The sequence below is a fragment of the Channa argus genome, chromosome 14 (genome assembly GCF_033026475.1).
Source record: "Channa argus isolate prfri chromosome 14, Channa argus male v1.0, whole genome shotgun sequence".
NCBI lineage: Eukaryota > Metazoa > Chordata > Actinopteri > Anabantiformes > Channidae > Channa > Channa argus.
The window spans coordinates 18,033,104-18,052,370 of NC_090210.1; the positions used below are offsets into that span (position 1 = coordinate 18,033,104).

Genomic DNA, 19,267 nt, shown 5'->3' on the forward strand with positions numbered 1-19,267 from the left:
GTGCTAAGACATTAACCCCAGTTAAATAGAATTATCACAGCAAAGGTATTTCACAATGATTCAGTCTACAGTTGGCAAGAGATAAAACCGAGGGTGTTGTTGTTGAGGATATTATGTTCACGTCTCTTCCAATGCAAACCAGTGTTTTAGCCCTTGAGCTGCAAATGAGGAGCAGATGGCTGTGCTTTTGGAAGGTATCAGGCACTGCAGACAGCAATCTAAATAAATACCCCATCTATGGAGGAAATGCGTCAGGTGTGTGGGGTCAACCATACATAAACAGAGGCCAACCAGTTTGGAGACGAGTGAAGTGCTGAATGTGGGAGGAAGAGATGAGGAAGATACACAAAGGTTTACAGGTGCTGTTTGAGGGCATAAACCTGTCACATAAATCGACTCCTATGGTGTTGTTCCAGACAGAACTGATGGTTAACTATTGTGTCTCGAGCCAACGCTGTTACAATGACGCCACAATCTCTACACTACGCTACAGTAATGAAGTCCACGTCACAACAGGAAATGAGTTATTTGCTAACAAATATCTCATTCTAACACCATGAGTCATCCACATATCCTCAGGCCAACTTATACACAGATCACACTCTTCAAAAGTCGGACTATTGAGGCGGAAATGGGGCCCAATTGCTAACTTTTTAAGCCTTAAAATTCCTTCAGTGTTGACTGAAAGAAAGGAGGAGGAGAAAAACCAAAGGAAACTTTGCCCAAGCTTCGCCTCATAGCAAAAATGTGTATTGATGGATATTCTAAGGTTGTTATCTCACTGACCCAAAGTGTAGATTTTATGTAAAGACTCAAGTGAAGCCAACACAAATTCTCCTTTTTCACTTGAAGAACACTGTGCCACAAATCACGAGAATCTACCTTCTTCTTCTATTTTGGTGATGGTCAGCAGGTGCAAAACCACCCATCTCCCTTCCATAACAAGAATTATTACAACTAACGTGTTTGATATACAATTCAATTATTGGCTAGAGTAGCCTGTGTAAATACATAATGACTTCCAGTGAGGAGGGGATATCGTGCTTTTCTGCCACAGCACAGAAACATTTCCTGACATCGGGCAGCAGCTTTTCTACTCTATACATATTGTTCACAGATGTGTAAAGTTTTCATAGACAAGCCTCTGCTGCAATAAAAGCCCCAACAGCTTTTAATTGTCAAGTCAAGTCAGAGAGAATGTAAGCGAAACATTCGATGCAATGCAAAAATCTCACACAAAAGCTAAGACGACATTAGTCATGAAAACAGTCTGACATGCAACGTATACAATAGGAGACAAAAAAGTATGTTTCCAATTTGAATATAATAAAATCCCATACACACTGGATTCAATCTTTTCCACTGGGCGTGGAGGAGTGAAAAAACACATTTTGTTTAGGTTTGGGCAAGATTTTAAGGAAGCCCTCAATCAGTAAAACTATAAACACATCATTCCAGTTGAGGTGTCATTAGAAAGCCTGGAAATAAGACACAAGTGTTGCTACTATGCTCGTCTTGCACAAGATGTGGTTTGATGATTGGACAAGTAGCCTTCAGCCAAATGTCATCTCAGGGAGTGGAAAAGTACTTTTTAGAGAACCAAAATCTAAACAGGCATTTGTGACAAAGATGCCGAGGGACAATGAGGGCCTTTTCGGAATGGTCCTCATTGAAAGACAGCGCTCCTTTTCTTCAAGAAAGTAGTAACAAGGTAAATCCATCCTGGCACAAGTACATATATACATTGCAATTTGCAGATGTGACCGGACCAGCTGGGGCCCCAGGCGTGCGGACGACCAGTTAGGTTTCAAAAGAGGCATGTGTAGATTCAGAGACACTTTGACTTTAGCCCTGATTACTATTTGTACCTCCAGATATTATGTATTGTAGTCTGTCTCCATGTGTTGCAGTGTATTTACTTCCTTTGTAACAAGTAGAACAAAATGTTTAGAATAACACGTTTGTGAAAGAAGCTAAATGCTGCCCCCATCTGCCTGGACATTGCAACTACATGTCACCCACAATAAACAGTTTCTCATAAGTCTACATGCCGTGTTTTGTTTATTGCAAAAAATATTTACTTTTTCTTCTTCTGCAGGTTTCGGTAGCTCGTAGCTACTCGATCCAGGGGACAGGTTGATCTTCTCCTGCTGCAGCAGCCTCCTCCTGGTGCCCTCGGGGGCCCTCTGCTGACACAGCACTCACTGCACCACATACGGCTCCAGCTGCATCAAGGTTTAATGCTCTGGCTTTAATGCTAATGATCTGCTCTGCATATTTGCGCCTCAGCACCAAGGGGCTTTGAGGACTCTCTTTATTACAGTCTCCAGAGCACCAGTTCAGTCTACTGCACCTCAGACCCAAACTAAAGAAGGACTGCTGGCTGGTGGAAACCTGCTCAAAGGTTCTTTGAATTGAGTTGTTCAAAGTGTTTTGGGGCTGAGATGTTCCTGGAGTCTCTTCAGAAACCCTAATTGGTAAAGAGATTTCCTCCTGGACTGAATTCTCTAAGGTTTCTAATGGATCTTCCAGGGACGGCCTGTCCCCAGGTTCATCTTCATTTCTTTCTTCTGATGATTCATCCTTGCTGGTGTGATGCATTACCTGGAATCTAAAAGGCACCACACACATTCCCTTGCCTTGAGTCTTCTCCATTTCTGCTTTCAGGGCTTTGCAGCCCTTTACAAACCGCCTCCAAGCTATTAACCCTCATCAATGCATACAAATGGTGGCCAAGTTCTTTGTGTTGTTTGGCGTAGCACCGTGGCTACCTGGGAAACTCTTTTCCAGGGTACAGGATCCAGACCGAGGCAACACTGCCGTAGGCTCTGAACTTTTAGAGGATCCTCTCTGAGAGGGAAAGGTGCTCCAGGCCTCGGCCCTGCTCCATCTTCTCTGATTTCCATCTCAGAAAGGTTCCTAGCTAGGAGGAGTTTGCTGTTGGGTGAACAAAGCAGCCATTCGGGAAGAGACTTTATCCGCCTCACTTTCATCGTTCACTTCCAAAACGTCTGAGTACCGTGCTCCTGCTAGAGTTGTGCACCAGTTTGTGGTCCAGGCCTTTATCTGCAACAAACAGTGGCAACCTCAGCTTTGTTTGCCTTTCAGTGCATTGGTTTTGTTCAAACAGTTGGAATGTAAACACTGGAGAAATCACACAAAATAAATGATTTTTTTTTACCTTTTATGAAAAAGGTAAAAAAAAAATAATATATGAATATGTGAGCAGCTTGAGACTGCCATAGACTTACTTGTTCTCCTCTATGTGTTTAACCAGGAAGCCATCTTCTGCCAGGTGGCTGCCACAGAACAAATCCTTTAAATGGGCTTTGATTTTGAAGCACAGCTACTCACCTTCAGGCTCTTCTTCATCTTGGCCAACCTGTGAATCATCTCTATGAGAGCACGTGACTCAGCATCACAATATGAGTAAATAAAAGTATGAAAGTGAAAAGCATGTTTTCAAATGTTCTAAGCGTGTTAGATTACTCATAGTATCTGCTGTTGGATAGTGAGAGGTTATTAAACTGTACTGTAAATAAAGGTAGTGTAGAAAAGCAGCAGACTTCACATGGTTAATACTGCTGAATGAAGATAAAATGCACCTGGATACAGTTCAAACAACCACAACGATGTCAGCTGGTTCTGTGGGATCCAAAACAACATTTTGTAAAATGCTACAACCATAATTCCATATTACACAACGCTATCTCTACCACTAATAAGAAGTTGCACTCAAAACAAAGTTACCCTGTGAAAAAAAAAAAGGAAAAACTGTCATGTAAACAAACTATTAGCTTTCATAAACAGAATATTATCGCTGCCAAACTTAAAGCCCACTCTCCACAGGAGAAATAACACCAGTCTGTGTTATTGTTGTGGCACAAAGGAGCAACGTCATTATAGGTGCAAATTTCTGCAATGTAATTCAGGGCAAAATCAAATCTGAAGAAAATGATGATATTGCTGCACTCCCAAATATAAAATTATACAACGGTACTGAAGTATTAAATGACAGCAATAATTATCTTTAAATCTTTTATATTGTGTTTGTGTGCTTTTGTCTTTAAATAGCATGTTAATACTGTTGCAGGCATCGTTACACAACACAACCATCAGCTACAAGAGATTATGTAACCTGCGTGTTTCCATATTTTATTCAACATCCCTTCTGTGTGTTATTATGCATAAAATAAATATACGAAACCAAACCTTTTCAGGCTTTTCTCAAAGCTATCGTCTCCCCAACATTTTTGTTATGTTGTGCCGGCAGTGACTTAGCAGCCTACGGGGGCTGCTGGTGAGAAGAGAGTTACTGTGGGGACTGGAGATGGTGAAGCTTACAGCACAGCTGTTAGCGGGGAAAGGCCCACTAGACAATGCAAAGTTAAAGAAACTGAACACAAGGTTCTATATCAGAATAAATATTGACAAAATAAGCAACAAAGTTAACAAAGCCAGCTAAAAATCATCTTTAGTTATTCTATTATAAGAATCCAAAACACAACTAATCTTTATCTGGTCAGTGGGGAAACTGTTTGACATTGCTATCTCCATGACAACGTAATCAAACATAAGCCCAGAACTGGCATTCTGGGCTGTGTCTAAATAACACCCTCCTTCCCTATATCATAAACTACTGAGTAGTTTACTTTGCAGTAAGTAGTACTTTTAAATGTCAGTGGTACTGTAATTTTCACATCCACAAAATGAGCTGCATGTTCGCATGTAGTAGCTCAGCTTTGACTACTAGTTTCAATCATATTTGGGATGTTGTGGTTACATGGTGAAATAAAACAGTGAATACATGATTAAAAGAGCATCTATGCAATTTTTTATCATCTCATGTCCTGTAGCTACAAAGAATGTTCACTAACTGGAGGTGTAATGCAATTTCTATCAGAGTACTTCAAGTGCAACAAACTTGAAATACTCACATCATCAGTAACTAAACTTTATGACATTTAACTGTCGTCTGTTGACACATGCTTTTATCCACAGCAACTTGTGTGGAAAGACTAACACCCAAAGGCATTTTACAGCATATACCAGAGGAGGTGGCAATTAGTAAATGACACACCTAATTGGCTGAGCCACAGCTGCCCCAATCTAAGCAAACCCCATCTGCTGTTGAAGACTATGAGGTGTAGTTGAAAGTCCGTAAAAAGTAAGTAGACTATAAGTAAAGACTTACATTTTTCAAAAATATCTGACCAATGAAAAATCATCTATAGGGAGGAAGTCTGATTCAACATGCACAACTGGCAGCAGAGAAGAGTCTTTTTAATGCTATTGCTCCTTTCAGCTTATCCCATAAGTTTAGGGCCACACTGGATGCCTTTACGGACGCAACCCTCCCCAATTTGTACTGGGCTTGGGACCGGCACTGGGATGGGCTGTTGGGGGTTCAGTGTCTTGCCCAGGGCCACTTTGACATGTAGCCGGGAAGAGCGGGGCGCGAACCTCCAACCCTATAGTCAGTAGGTGGCCACTAACAACTAAGCCTCAGCAGCAGAGCAGAGACATTCCCCTAAAATATTTTGGAGCAAGGCTCACGCTTCTGACAAATCAGAGAATTTTAATTATTTTTACTTTATTAGTTAGGTTTTTCCACTTCGTATTTATTGTAATAATGTAAACGGTTGTGCATATTGTGGTGCATAGAAGCAGAAGAGTCAAAGGGAGCAGGAGTTAAACATGTACAATATTTGTCAGCAATCAAAACTTTCCGTATGAAGACTATTGTTTAGTTGAGGAATAAATTGAAGTTGTAAGCTTTTCCAAAATAAATGGAGGTAGTTCCTGTGTCGGATTCCTAGCTACACACCAGCATAAATACAGCCGTGTACACTATTTTTGTAACTCAACAGATCTCTTAGAAATACCTCGAAACAACCATAATGAAGAAATCTATACTAGTTATACATCAGGAAACATTCTGGACAGAAAAGAGAAAGTTATTTTCAGCCGACACAATTCCCTGGTGAAAGGCAGAAACCAAATGCATTATCGAGGACTTATCAGTCAGGAATTGACTGTTCACATAAACCACAGGATCAAGAAACAAAATGTCACAATCTAGGATTTGTACAAAACCCAATTATTTAACTTTATTAACATCAATGTTTTGTCTTTTTCATCAAGTTTCTTTTAAATTCCAGTTCTTTATTAACAGATAGAAAACAGACTGTGTGTACAACAGATCGAACCCCTACAGCACTAAGCATTCACAAGGTAAAAATGCACATTTTTGTTTTTCGCTAGCATTTTCAAGTCCACTCTCCCTACCACCGCCGCCACTACCACCACCACCACCATCAAAACCATGACGTTTAGGCTCCCTAGAATTGGACGCTCTTCTCCAGAAGCTCATGTGTGCTTGAGTGGTGCAATGGCCTGTGCTGAGTGAGGAGTCGTCCATTTTGATGGGTGGGGTGGGGGGTTGTGCTGTTTTTCCTCATTCAGACAACCAGCTTTCAAAGTTACTATGGTAGTACAGTAGATACAACGGTGTTGCCATTAATACACACTCTAGGACAGCAGGGTTTCTGCATTGTCTCTAGGGTTGGTAGATCAGCAGAATTATTCCTTTTAACAATATACTTTTGAAGCTGTGTATATATCTATGTGTAATTGTACATATATATATATAATCAATCATAATTATATTTATAGTTTTATTTCTGTATAAAATAGTATCAGGTTTCAGTCCAAAGGGCGGAGTCTCTTTCCCTCTGGTAGGAATGGTTGATTCTGTACAGGTGCCAGCGCTGCTCTCAGCCCACGTGAACCACTCCAGCGAAGTGACCAGGCTGATGAGCAGCGAAGAGATGGGAGGGACTTGAGCATCCATATTCAGAGATCAAGGAGTTTATTTCCTGTCAACTACCCTTTGGGTATAAAAGTCTGTTTTCCTCTGGTGAGTTCTCCGCTCAGGAGTATGAAGGCCTCAATGCCGTAGGCTTCTGATGAAAAACAAACAGTAACCAACAAAAACATAGAAATCATGTGCTTTCCATTTCTGTACACCTCTGATTTAGTCTTGTTTGCTAATTCACCTGTTTTTAGCTAGCTACCATGTTTGCAGAAGGACAATGTCATCAAGTGCGCCCTCTGAAATCAGCTGATTGTTTATCGAAATCGCCACCTGAAAAGGCTATTTTTCATAAACTGAACTGAGCAAGACCAAAATCTTTATCACAAATAATGTAAAGAAATAATAACGTCATTTGACAAAAGAAATTGGACAGCAGCTCAGAGAACAGTGGTCCTCCTTAATTAGTATCTAGGAACGTGTTAAAAATACATGTCCCTTCTGCTAAAGTATCTTAATATAAAAACATTTAAAAAAGTACAGATGATGACAATAATGCTCACCAAAGGCTGGGCAGTTTAAGACAGAAGAAATGTCTGATGTTAAAATGATTATTAAAAACATCCAAAAAGTATACTAAACCCAAACATAATGAAACAAAATATTGACAATAAAAAAAAAACAAAAACGAGAGAATGCTCTCTTAGTGCTACCAGTAGCCTTTGACAATCAGGGAGGTTTGGCCTCAGCAGAGCAGAGAGGCGAGCTGCCGGTCTGCGCCGTCATATCTGTACAACTGTTGTCGTATTTGTCATCGTCATAGTCAGTGTAGTATTTCTGTTACTATTTTTAAAGCAAAATCTCATGTGGTTTATTAAGTTGGTGTGGATCTCAGTGATTTGTTGAGCCCGCTGGCGGGTCTACAAGCACGTTCCTTTTTCGTCCCCTCTGGTAGCTGTGAGAGGATTGGATTTTCAAAGGGGTGGGAGAGGGGGTCAAGTGAGTGGATGGTGGCTGAGATGGGACACTTGGCACACTCCTGAGAGGTCTGACCAGGGTGGTTGCTCAGTGGGAGTGGTTACGTTGCATAGTGGTCAAAGCTCCCCAGGTATTCCAACGCTGCCCTGTAGCACAACTGGTACTGGTCCTGGGAGAGAGAAGAAAGAACAGAGGAGACAGTGAGAACGTCTGCACGCACAGTCTGGAATTGGACATTGGGCACACTGTTAATTTGTCACTCAGAGGAAATGATTAATATGATTAATAACATGTAGTTATTTACAGTGAAATGAAACATTTAAATTTATAGTTACTTTAGCCAGATTCATATTGGATCATAGAGGCACTAATGACATGGAGGCTTTTAGGTTTCTTTTTTCTATCATGAAATGTTTATGAACTTATTTGTATTCACATCATGACTTTCCACTTTAAAATGACTTTTAAGAGGATTTGTCTGTTTGTTACATATTTGTCAGTTCTTAATTCTTAAAAACAAAAACCTGACAGTCAATCTCTGTGATAGCACCAGGTGATATTTGATGACCCTCTAAAACCTCCATTAAAAAAGGATTTGTCAGTAAGTCTTAGTTTTAGTGGAGTACAGAGTGGACACTAAATTTACACATACAGTATCGACTTTGGAATATGACCCTGTGTGAAGAAAATTCTTGTTGTGATCTTACCTCGGTCTGCACCATGGCAGGCCGCTGGGTGCGAAGTGTCTTTACTGTCTGAAAGAGGTCGACCACACCCTCGTACCTCATCCTCTCCAGCACAATACTGAGTGTGATGAACACTCCAGTCCTGCCCACCCCAGCACTGAGAAACACACACACACACACCAAGGATAATGATTGCATCTTCTGTCAAAGCCTCCAAATCTTTTCATGACTTTAATGTATGCACTGAATATGAAAGTCCATATGTACAGCACATCTTGTATTAGAGCATGCCTGTGTCAGACAGCCTTTGCATATAAATAGTATTTTGTCCACCACACTTATCAATGAAGGTAAACCATGTATAGTTACACAAGCCGAACAGTTCAACAGCACAACAAAGTGCATGCTCTCTTTGAAACTATTTCCTCTGAACCTCAACATTTAAATGCTGGTAGGGTTTCTTTCCGTTTCTTAGACTGCATTAGTTTTTGACAGCTACATCACATAAAATGTTCCCTGAATGTGAATTCTTAGAAACAGTTTAAAATCTTAAAATGCCAATGAAAAATGATTTGTCACACTGGATGCTGGTAAAGTGCTTCAGAATCTATAGACAGTCACAGTTGTACATCTCTGTCATCATCACAAGTACTTGTACTTGGTCTATGTGGAAAACTAAAGATTGACCTGCAGAGGAAGTTAAAATGAGGCGACCCAATAAAAGGCATGAAGGCTCAGAAGCTGTGGTCGTCCTTCAGTCTCCACATATTATTATTAATCTGTGCCATCTTTCTTCCTCACCTGCAGTGTACAGTGATTGGTCCATCCTGTCCAAACTGTTCCTTGGTTTTATGCACTTGCCCAATGAAGTCAATGAAGCCTTCTCCAGTTTTTGGCACGCCTTGCTCAGGCCAGTCAGTGAACTGGAATTGGCGGATTGTTCTGGACTGGCCGTCCTGAGGGGGTAGCACATAAGGACTTTAGAAGTGAATTCAGAAGGCAGAGTGCAGTGAAAAATAGAAAAACCAACATGAGAGGTATATTGTGTGCATAATTTAGCCGAGCTTCCTTTAATGCTTGAATTAATCTCTACAATCCAGCATGTGCTCACACATTTCTCTGTGGCCTTTGCTCCAATATGCACCCAACTGAATAAAACTCCACGGAAGAGTCTCTCAGATCGAGGACCTCGAATACAGTAATACTGCTGGTTTTCACTGCAACCATCTAATCACCTAATTTATACCTGGGACACAATCTGAACAAAACAAGCTGAAAAGAGGGAAAAGTAACAAGGTGCTGAATCTAGAGGATCAGGACTGTGACACTCGACAGCACTGTGGAGTCAGTATGTGGGATTTAGAATTGTTTCTGTAAAATGTGGAGTTATTTTTTAAATCCCTCTCTCTTTCAGCATATATATAGTGTATATATGTATATGTGACAGAAGTAATGGCTTTGGGATTAGATTGTTGCTGTGCTGTGAGCCTTCTGATCACAGTAAAGTATATTTATAGCCCATTGAAACTACTGCATCACAGGGAGTTCCAGTACTGGCCCTTAGGGACTGGAGGCTATGCTTTTCATGTATTTTCAGAGTGATCTCGAAACACATGCACAAATACACACACACACACACACACACACACACACACACACACACACAGTAAGCATACAGTTACTTAATTCGGGTAAACATGTTTGATGGCGCATTCACTTGATCTCAACCTGTCAGGAGAAATAACATGGGATGTGTTGTGATCATCTGTACCTTGAAATCAGAGTCGGTATAATTCTTAACACTTTGCGTGACTGTCAGCATTTTTATAAAAACCTAAAATTAAGATGGACTTGGGCTGGATTTGGTTTATTTTTTTTTGGCATATATGTAATGCCTATCAATCCACATTCCCTCTCACAAAGACACACACACACACACACACACACACACACACACACACACACACACACGGGCAAACTAACAGACATCCACACACAGATTGAATGCAACATACTCTGGCATCTGTGACTTTGAACTCTCGGAGGATGTACTGGGGCATGTTGTATTCAGCCATTGGATCCACCACAAAGTACTGGTACCTGGCTGAACGCTCTGCTGGCCAGTACTGATGGCACTTCTCCTACAAAAGGAAAAAAAGAGGCATGAATTTTAAGCTGTTATTTTCGAAGAATCTTTACCCAACACTTTTACGAAAAAATGTATTTTACATAATGACTGCCGGGCGCACAAATGCAGAATATTATTAGTGCAGGTTACTGTATGTTATTAGTCATTCTGATTCATAAGAAGGTCTGTGCTTACAAAAGAAAGATAGACTAATATGTGGTTTTGAAATACTATCTTGAGTTATCTTTGGCAAAATATTTACATAATTTGTTTCTTTGCTTAACTACAGTAATGATGTTCATGAGAGCAATTTCTCATAAACTAAGAATCTGGAAGAGAGAGTGATAAAATATAATATTTAAAGTGCACTCAGAAGCATCGACATAAAAAAATTAAAATCACCATCACAATAAAAAACAACTCTAAGACTATGGATTTAATCAAACTGGTGCTCTTATTCTAAGGAACTGTTTGAAGTTTTGGGGCCTATGCTTATTTACTTTTACGCTTAGAGTTAGATAAGATCAGCAACACCACTCTAATAAGGACTTGAAATAGAAGGAAACAGCTAGCATGGCTCTCGCGCCTCTTTTAACAGTTAAGAGACAGCCAGAAACAGCAGAAAAGACAGACAAAAGACATTACATGTAACAAGGTTTCTCAAGTAGAATCAAAGGCAAACTAGAAAAGAATCCAGGAAATCACTTCTGACAGAGCCAGGCTAGCTGTTTCCATGTTTTCTAGTCTTTGTGCTAAGCTAAGCAAACCGTCTACACATATGGACCAGACAAATGTGAGGATGGTATTGATGTTCTCATCTACCTCACTGTAGAAAAAATGAATACGTACATTTGCCAAAATGTCAGCCTATATTCAAGATTCACTCCCCAATTATGCTATGATGTGTAGTACCCTTGTTACCAAAACAGATCCCTATATTAATAAAGTGTAATGCAATCATGCAGTAGGGGAATTACCAGCATGCTTGGAATGCAAACAATTACTGAGGATTCTGGTACAGAAGTATGTGTCAACCTTGATGAGCTTCTTCCATGGTTATAAGAAGTTAACTTGCAACCAGGGGTGGATTAATGTTTGAGCAGTGTGACGTATTAGCTTATCCGAACAATAAACATTGTTATTATCCACTGAAATAGACTAAAGGTTTAACAAGTGCTATACACTTTCTGTTAAGTATAGTTTGTGTTTGTGCATTACCCGCCCCATCTCCCGTAGCTTGGTGAGCATGACAACAATGGTGGAGTTGTGCTCCCACAGCATCCTCCAGAAGTCCTCTGTGGTCTCAGCCAGTGGGCCCTGTGTGGCCAGGTAGGCCTTCTGTTGTCTAAAGGTGCAAATCCAAACAGAGGAGGAACACTTAATCATTAAACAAAATACCTATAAACTGTATATAGAGGAGTCATGTCACAAACGCTGTGTTATAGTATGATCAAATACTGTACATCAATCGACACATTCAGACTGGGGAAGATATTTCTATATTTCTTATACAGTATGAGGCACCTGCAGAGCATTCAGCTGTAAACTAAAGAGAATCTAATCTCAGTTTGTCTCAACCTTTGTCATGCCAACAAGATAAAATACCACACATTTATCGATAATAACGAATAATCATTAATCACTGTAACATCTTTGAGATATTTAAGCTAGTATAGAGCCTGTCCTCCTTCCTGTGTGTAACACAACACGGAAAGAGAATGAGCACTTGATATGCTCACAAAACTAGAGATGAGCTCATCCATTCCGGCACCAGAGCTGTGCTTATGTTCTACGTGACTTTACTCCAACTAAGCAGTAATTCTGTCAAACAGCAGGTGGCAGCAGCGCACTGATCAACATAGAGCGAATGAGCTGAATAATCCAGCACAAAAACACAAGCATAACCGTGCACATGTTCACGCTCACATGTTTGCTGCACATGTAAGCTTGCATCTAGGTATATGCATTTATGGTGCAGTAGTCATGCATGTATATTCAGACTCACTACACACATGCGCGCGCACACACACACACACACACACACACACACACACACACACACACACACACACACACACACACACACACACACACACACACACACACACACACACACACACACACACACACACACACACACACACACACACACACACACACACACAGCCATGGCTGAACAACTAATGAAGGTGCTTCAGGCAAGGCACTAATGTGGAACCGGGAGATCAGAATATGCTCAAGGCCCCGCTCACACAAATAAAGAAACAACAGATTGGTAGAGAGGAGATGGCATATGAAAAAGGGGGAAGGCAACAGAGTAGGGAATCAAATTAAAAAGATGAAAAGGGGGAGAAAGAGAAATGCAAAGCAAAGAGTGGAGATGTACAAAGCACAGAGAGAAGATGTAGAGAGGAAAATGTGAGGAGATGAAAAGAGTGATTACTGCTCTCTCCAGCTGGTCATCAGAGTGCAAAGCAGGACTGACTGCACTCAGGAACTGAAGAAAAGAGAAGCAACGAAAAGGAAGGAGATGAGAAGGAAGGAGAAGAAATTTAAGAGTAGATGAGGAAGGCAGGGAAAAGGAAGGGAAGCCAAGCTACGCAGGAGATGAATGCTAAATTTCAAATTGATAGGGTGGACCCCTCTAACCTCCCTATGAAACAGCCCCTAGCCAAAACAAAAACAATTCTAACCATATCACACAATACTACTGACTTCTCTGCACAGTGTCCTGATGAGCACGCTGCCAAACAGCACAAAGCAGTCTCTGCATCATCCCACATGACTGCAGTGCTTGAGGACATAGTGTTTCATTTCAACCTCATTACAATGCTAAAACTCCAGCCTGCATCAGAGCATATCCAGGGCTTGCGCCCCTGATAGCATAGCTGGAATCAATAGTTCGCCTCTCATTAGCTTAGCATATTATTGGCTTTTCTGGGAGGCGCTGGGGTGAAGGGCACTGGAGGCCCATGTTTAGTTTTTATTTATGCCGGGGTTTTAAGAGTGGCTTAATTACACAGCGCCGCAAGTGCACACAACAGGTCCCCACCCGGATGTGTCTGTCTCTGCCATGATGCTTGGACGGAAAATTAAGATGGTGAGTGGAGAGGGTGCAGAGAGAGATTGAGGAAAGAGGCGTAAAGGAGAGATTAAAAAGAAGAACAGAGACAAGAGATAGAAAGGAGTCCAGATAAAGAAGGAAATGGCAAAAAAAATTATATTATAATAATGCCATTTACACAGCAGCAATGAATGGACGGCCTCTGAAGAACACCTTCCCATTAACAACAGGACTGAAAGGGTGGGGGGGTCGGCAGGAAGGCGGGGGTGGAGGTGCTACCTCTGTTACGGCCTGGTACAAAGTTGAACCCCGTATAGAGTGAAAAGCTTTTCACGCCTACTAAATCCATCTCCTGGCTGCACACTTCAACCACAGAAGAGTCAGATCTGTCTGTCTCTACCGCTACTTATATAGATGTAGAACACAGAGCTGCCTTTTCCCTCTAGGAAGCAATTTCGACTCACTGAGTACACGAGGACATGCAGCAGCTTCAATACAAAAGTGGTAGTAGCTGAGCGTACAAGAGCCACAGACAGAGCCAGGAGTAATTCTTGCAGCAGGATACTGCCCACTGTGGCCTCATCTTGAGTCTACTGTGAATACCTTCTGTATTTTTCACACCTGTAACAATCTCTGATGTCACAAAACAACTGTAGACCTGTCACAGTTAGTGAAGCATTAGAACAGTGATACAATTTCTCTTGTGTTGGCTTTGTACACCAAGACATTAGAAAAAGAACACGCTGACTCTCAGATTTAATTTGGATGCTGACATCCACATCAGAGGAATGATATATCACTATGGCTCTTTATATAAAAAACTATAGATATATACACAGAGATAAGTGTGTGTGTGTGTGTGTGTGTGTGTGTGTGTGAGTAACTGTATAAAACTTTTTCTGACCTGTAGCCGTCAATGCAGCTGGCATTGATATAGTCAGAGCCCTCAACACCTCGAATGGGCTGCAGGCAGACACGGGTGGACTCAAAAGGCATGATGTTGACCAGACGGTTCTTGAACTTGTTGCAGGGTAAGTTGGCGCTGATGAAGCGTGATGTGTGGGCTTTTGAGTTGGCCAGTCTCTGTGTATTATTAGGTAGAGAAAAAAAAAACAGTCAGTAAATGAGAGAGAGAGAGAAACGTGAGTGACGTGTTGAATGACGTGTGACCTAAAGTAAACAAAAGAGCCTGGAGGCTTCTGTGACAAGCCTTTGTTTAGGCTTTTGGTTTCCTGTCAAGCTACAGTAAATAAGACATTTACCCGACGAAAAAACTGGAGATTTAACAAGAGCGGTGCAGATAGCTAGCTAGAAAGCTATTGGTCGGTGTATCTAAATGCATTGGACTCTTCTTCCACAGAGTCCCAGAGCCTGCTTAGAGGACTGTAGGCATGACATACTGTGCTGGCAATGGACACAGCACAGATGGACAGCACAGGAGTGTGCATGGACAGTCTTGCTACTCCAGGAAAATGTGTGTGTGTTATGGCCAGACTGTGTGGGCATGAACACTGCAGCCACCACATACACCACAATCATTCTCTCACTCTTTCATTCTCTCTCGTTGGCAGTAGTGTAGATGCTATTATCACTTCAAACAGAATGGATCATGGTCATAAGAGGGCTAATAGCAAAGCTGCGCTGCGAGAAAGTGTGTAATAACATCACAGTCGATGGCTATTGACAGAAGGTGTGAATGTGCGTGAGTCACCTTGAACACCAGCTGTGTGTATGTGTGAGTGTCAGTCATCTGGATAAATCTCCGCATCTTGGTGTGTTTATGTGGTTGTTCTGGTCTGTTGGTCCCTGAAACGTGTGTCTGTATGTATTGATGCTACCGTGCTAGCTGCTGTGTTTTGTGCTTTGGCACAGTTGGGGAATTTTCAACACTGACAAGTGGAGGTGCATAGTACTTCGTGTGCAAATCTGGCACAATAGCGACACCCTGGACAGAAGCTACTGCAGTCTGTTGCACTGATGACATACAATGAAAGTGCGAATGTAGCCAGATCAGAGTGGACTGAGAAACGCCAGCAGAATGGCAACGTTACTTCTCAAAATTTCATGTTCTGTAGTTGAATAACTCTGTAAAAATGTTATGTATTTGCTTTACACTGAACAATCAATCAAATAAAGTGTTACTTTCTGTCACCTTGAACTCTAGCTCCATGGCAGTAACTGTCTCCCCAGGCGGGGGTTGAGTGAGCTTCTGGATGTGGGCATAGAGGTTGCGAGCTGGTACTTCAGTGTTTCCACAGGTAGCAGCTTCCAGTAGTGCCTCGTGAATAAAGATGTACTGGTCCTCTGTCTGAACCATGTAGTTCCTCTGGGCACGCATGCACGTCACATGGCCGTAGATGTCCACGGACTTCTCGTGCTTCATGCGCTCCAACATGGCATCGATCACAATGAAGCAGCCAGTCCTGCCCACACCCGCACTGATGGAGAGCGGCAGGAGGTATAAAAACAGTGTTTCACTGCATTTAGTAGAGAACTACTTTACATTTATTTTCACTGCATAATGAAATCCATTAATGAAAGGCATCTCACATGGTGCATTTATCTGGACAAAACTGGTACACAGTGCTGAAATGAAACTCCAAAGTGGTTGTAAATTACTGTATTAAGCACTACTAATGGAGTTAACATATCAATCTCAGCTTTCACATGAGATTGTTAATTTAATTTTTCTAACCTAAAGTCTTTTTTGCTGTGTATGCACTACTGTAATTGAAATGCTGTTGTATTCTATTCTATTAAAATGCAAATTATACATATTTGTGTGTATGAAAATTCATCTGAATGTGGTCAGGATGCATTTAGAATAGCATGTTAATGTTTTAGGGTGACAGCTGGAAACTGGACATTATACTTTGCAGAGTAGATGAATTGCTGCCTCTACCACAATAGCTGCATAATAGCATAAAGAACTTGTTGCACAAAGTTTGTGACTGTGGCTTCCCAAGAGGCTTAATGACTGGCTGGAAAATATGTAACAGATGACGAGTAAAAATACATAAAATACATAAATAAATTTGAACTGATTTGATCTGAACACTTGTTTAACAACAATAATACGCTTGTTATTTCATGATTAATGTATATAAAAATAACATTTCATATATTTATACATTTAGCTTACCAGAGCACTGAAAGCAATAGATTAGATGTAGCTTTGTATATTGAACATAGTATAACATACTGTAAAAACAACATAAAACCTAACTAAAGCTATTTTTGGTACATGATGATGTTTAAACCCACCTGCAGTGGACGACCATAGGCCCTGCATCTGGAGGATTGCAGGCCTTAACCCGTCGTAGGAAAGCCAGGATAGGTGTGGGGTACTCTGGCACCCCGTGGTCTGGCCAGGCCATGAACTGGAATTGTCTCACTTCTCTTTTTTCACTGGAGCCATTCTGTAGGTCAGTCGGGGGAAACAGGTAATGTAGAACGAAATGAGCTTGACGGAGATACGTGCCCTGACATAGTGAAGTAATTGTAATAGTAATTTGCTGCTTTTTAAAGAGAAACCTGTAATAGGGCTGAAAGTTTATATGTAATTGTGAGAAGTGTAGCTATTTTAAGCAAAGGTCTGGACTTTGGTGGCAGCATAGAACATGCTCTACTTTCATAGGCTGTGACCTTTCTGAAAATGCAGATAACATGTATACATTTGGAATTGACCTCCAGCTATTTCTTGGTATTGTCACCAGTCCTGATTGAAACAGAGGAAATGCAACAGCTAGAGAGTTGAATTTAATTAGGAATTATAACAATGTTTGAAATTTTAAGTGAGTAATATAAAAAATAACTGGAAGAGGCGAAATAAAGGACAAAACCACAGTCACCACAGCACTGAACTACATGAATCACAGTACGAAAATGAAATCTTTCATTGCCTTTTAGGGAACAAGAGACAAATCTTGGATGTTAAAAACCAATTATAGCAGTGAAAAAAAAAAACGATTCCAGTGGTAATAGCCTTTATCGGCGTTCTGAAAAATAAGGAATTACATTTAAAAAAGTGACCTCAGTAATGATGAACCACAGTTACCTGCTGCTAAATGTCCTTCATGAGTTTGCCTCACTGTGACTGCAAGTGTAAAAGACAGCATTGTACTGTACCTTGTAGAGGGCAAAAGTACGGACGCTGTAAGTAGCCAACTCCACAGTGTCCAGCATGGTGACCTGGATCATCCCGTAGGTCTCTGTTCCTCGCAAAGGCCAGTACTGGTCACACTTCACCTGGCAGAACAAGAGAGAGGGCACACTGTCAGGAGTGAACTGCCTCCAACATCCTCCACGAGGCTAGTGAGAGGCTTGTAGGATCACACTGATTAACAGGAAGGAACATTAAAAAGGTCAGATCAAAGCTTTGTCCACTGTCTAATTAAAAACTGAAGACTCAGAGTCAGCTCCTGTATCATATAAAAATGAGCCCCAGTGATCCAGGACTGTGCATGTACATCTGTGTGTGTCTGCATTTGAAGCAGGTTTCAAAAGACCATTAAAAGGCCCATTTTGTCTTTTACAAGCCTGTGATCATTTCGAATTAACTAACTGTCGGGTGGTTCATAACCCTTTGTCATGTGTGCTTTTGGCACATTTGTGATGATTGGGTACCGCATTGTGATGGGAGATGTGCCTAAAAGCCTGTTCTGGCCTGTTGTGGAGGGACGACAGGTTCAGCCACCTGGCTCTACATGCACAAAACAAACCTCACTGTGTGCCTGTCTTCAGTGTGAGGCCAAAGATCCTGGCACTTAGTGGTTCTGCTTTTCTCTGTGTGTATCTTAAGTATCTTATGCCCTTGCCCCAATTTTCACTTTACTCATTGTGGCTTGGCAAGGCTCTGTTGGCATTACAAAGGAACAAATAAGCAAAAACTCAGAACAATATTGACAGACATCTACATGAACCCTTTCTCAACAGATTAATAAAATGCACTACTGGCTTTAGATGGAGGTTGGCCCTAATTTTTACAGCAAGGTGTCTGTTCTAGAAACACTTGAAGAATTTGTCACACGGTGCTTTTGAATATCTGTAGTTTTTACACCTTTTTTAGAAGTTGTTTATAGGGTCTTCAAGTTTTTGTGGTGATGAGTCACATCATTATCTAAATGTTAAACATGGCCAGCCAATTGGTCTTGTAGCTTCTGGGCTCAGCAATATTTTGTATGTGTTCTTAAACGAAAACACTTGAAAAGCTTTTGGCACATAGTATGACTCTGTGAGGCAGTATAAGTCCTTAACAATTGTTCTCCAACTAACATGTCTCTTAAATTAACAAATGGCACTGTGCCTAACAGCAAGAAGCACTAAAACGCTAAATATTTCAGAGAAGCACTGAATGTCTATGTCTATCTATATATATCTATATACACATATATATATCTATATATATATATAGATATATCTATATATACATATATATCTATAAAAAGAGAAAAAACTGAGGAATTGTCAGAATTGCTGGGACTAGAACGTGCTGCTATTGATTTTGAGAGCATGAGAGGAAGAGCTGTGGCACGGGTAGGCTAATCATATTGATACTGCAGTACCGAGCTGACATTTGGAAACACCTTGGCTGTCTC

The 19,267-nt window shown here is 41.0% G+C and overlaps 1 protein-coding gene and 1 pseudogene across 21 annotated transcripts in view; both read right to left on the bottom strand.

Moving 5' to 3' along the window:
• Window positions 1-1,834: 1,834 nt before the first annotated feature.
• LOC137098452 (la-related protein 6-like) lies at window positions 1,835-3,393 on the bottom strand (annotated as a pseudogene).
• A 2,690-nt stretch (window positions 3,394-6,083) lies between these two features.
• Window positions 6,084-19,267, bottom strand: part of LOC137140584 (receptor-type tyrosine-protein phosphatase F) — a 154,947-nt gene continuing 141,763 nt past the window's right edge. For all 21 annotated transcript variants that reach the window (XM_067528901.1, XM_067528921.1, XM_067528918.1 and 18 more), the window contains 9 exons: window positions 17,799-17,918; window positions 16,935-17,089; window positions 15,823-16,108; window positions 14,575-14,753; window positions 11,825-11,951; window positions 10,494-10,619; window positions 9,280-9,434; window positions 8,500-8,635; window positions 6,084-7,961 (listed from right to left, as the gene is read on the bottom strand). In XM_067528901.1, the coding sequence (XP_067385002.1) occupies window positions 7,893-7,961; window positions 8,500-8,635; window positions 9,280-9,434; window positions 10,494-10,619; window positions 11,825-11,951; window positions 14,575-14,753; window positions 15,823-16,108; window positions 16,935-17,089; window positions 17,799-17,918 (1,353 nt within the window). In that variant the 3' untranslated portion in view covers window positions 6,084-7,892. The remainder of the gene's footprint in view (window positions 7,962-8,499; window positions 8,636-9,279; window positions 9,435-10,493; window positions 10,620-11,824; window positions 11,952-14,574; window positions 14,754-15,822; window positions 16,109-16,934; window positions 17,090-17,798; window positions 17,919-19,267) is intronic.